Raw genomic sequence first — 785 nt, 5'->3', positions numbered from 1 at the left:
ACATCAAATCTCTCTAGATACATAAAAAAATTACACTTTGACCACACCTACAACCGCAAAACCAATCTGATACCGGACCGGACCCAGACTACGGACTGCGGAGACATTTTGGACGATTCTTAAGGCTCGATCAAAGAAAGGTTCTTACCGGCAGGGGCCATCCAACAGTGTGTTCAATTCGTCCCGGATGATGATTCTCTGGTGTCACTTGCCACAACTCTTTCAGTCCAATGCCGTAGGTTTGATTCTCATTGTCGGCATTCAAGTCAAAGTGGTTCATGAGCTGTTTGGTCAATTGACCACGACAACCTTCGCCAAAAACGGTGCACTTGGCGTGAAACTCCATGCCCCGCTCAAAACTGTCCTTCGGCGCACCGTCCTTTCCAACGCCCACGTCATTCGTGGCGATGCCTATGATCAATGTGAGATGAAGGACCTCAACCGTCATCCATCAAACTCAGACCTTCAAACCCACTCACCTTTGACGCTGCCGTCTTCGTGGAAAAGGACCTCAGAGGCACCAAACCCAGGATAAATCTCCACGCCCAACGCCTCGGCTTGTTCCCCTAGCCATTGAACGAAATGACCCATTCGGACAATGTAGTTACCGTGATTGTTCATGGGGAAGCCCTTCAAAATGGGCACGGGGATACGACCCGTTTCCGACAAGATGGCAAACTTGTCCTCAGTCACGGGCGTTTTGAGGGGAGCGCCCTTGTCTGACCAATCCGGAATGAGCTCATTCAACGACGACGGCTCCAGACATGCGCCCGACAAGATATGGC

At 50.8% G+C, this 785-nt stretch overlaps 1 protein-coding gene across 1 annotated transcript in view; it reads right to left on the bottom strand.

Annotated features, from left to right (window-relative positions):
• Positions 1–115: 115 nt before the first annotated feature.
• Positions 116–785, bottom strand: part of LOC131877920 (electron transfer flavoprotein-ubiquinone oxidoreductase, mitochondrial-like) — a 1,617-nt gene continuing 947 nt past the window's right edge. The window contains exons 3-4 of the mRNA XM_059223760.1: positions 480–785; positions 116–411 (exon numbers count right to left, since the gene is read on the bottom strand). Coding sequence (XP_059079743.1) covers positions 131–411; positions 480–785 — 587 coding nt within the window. The 3' untranslated portion in view covers positions 116–130. The remainder of the gene's footprint in view (positions 412–479) is intronic.

Source organism: Tigriopus californicus, chromosome 3 (genome assembly GCF_007210705.1).
Source record: "Tigriopus californicus strain San Diego chromosome 3, Tcal_SD_v2.1, whole genome shotgun sequence".
Lineage (NCBI taxonomy): Eukaryota > Metazoa > Arthropoda > Copepoda > Harpacticoida > Harpacticidae > Tigriopus > Tigriopus californicus.
The sequence above is the reverse complement of the archived record's forward strand: the minus strand, read 5'-3'. Positions and strand labels throughout refer to the sequence as shown.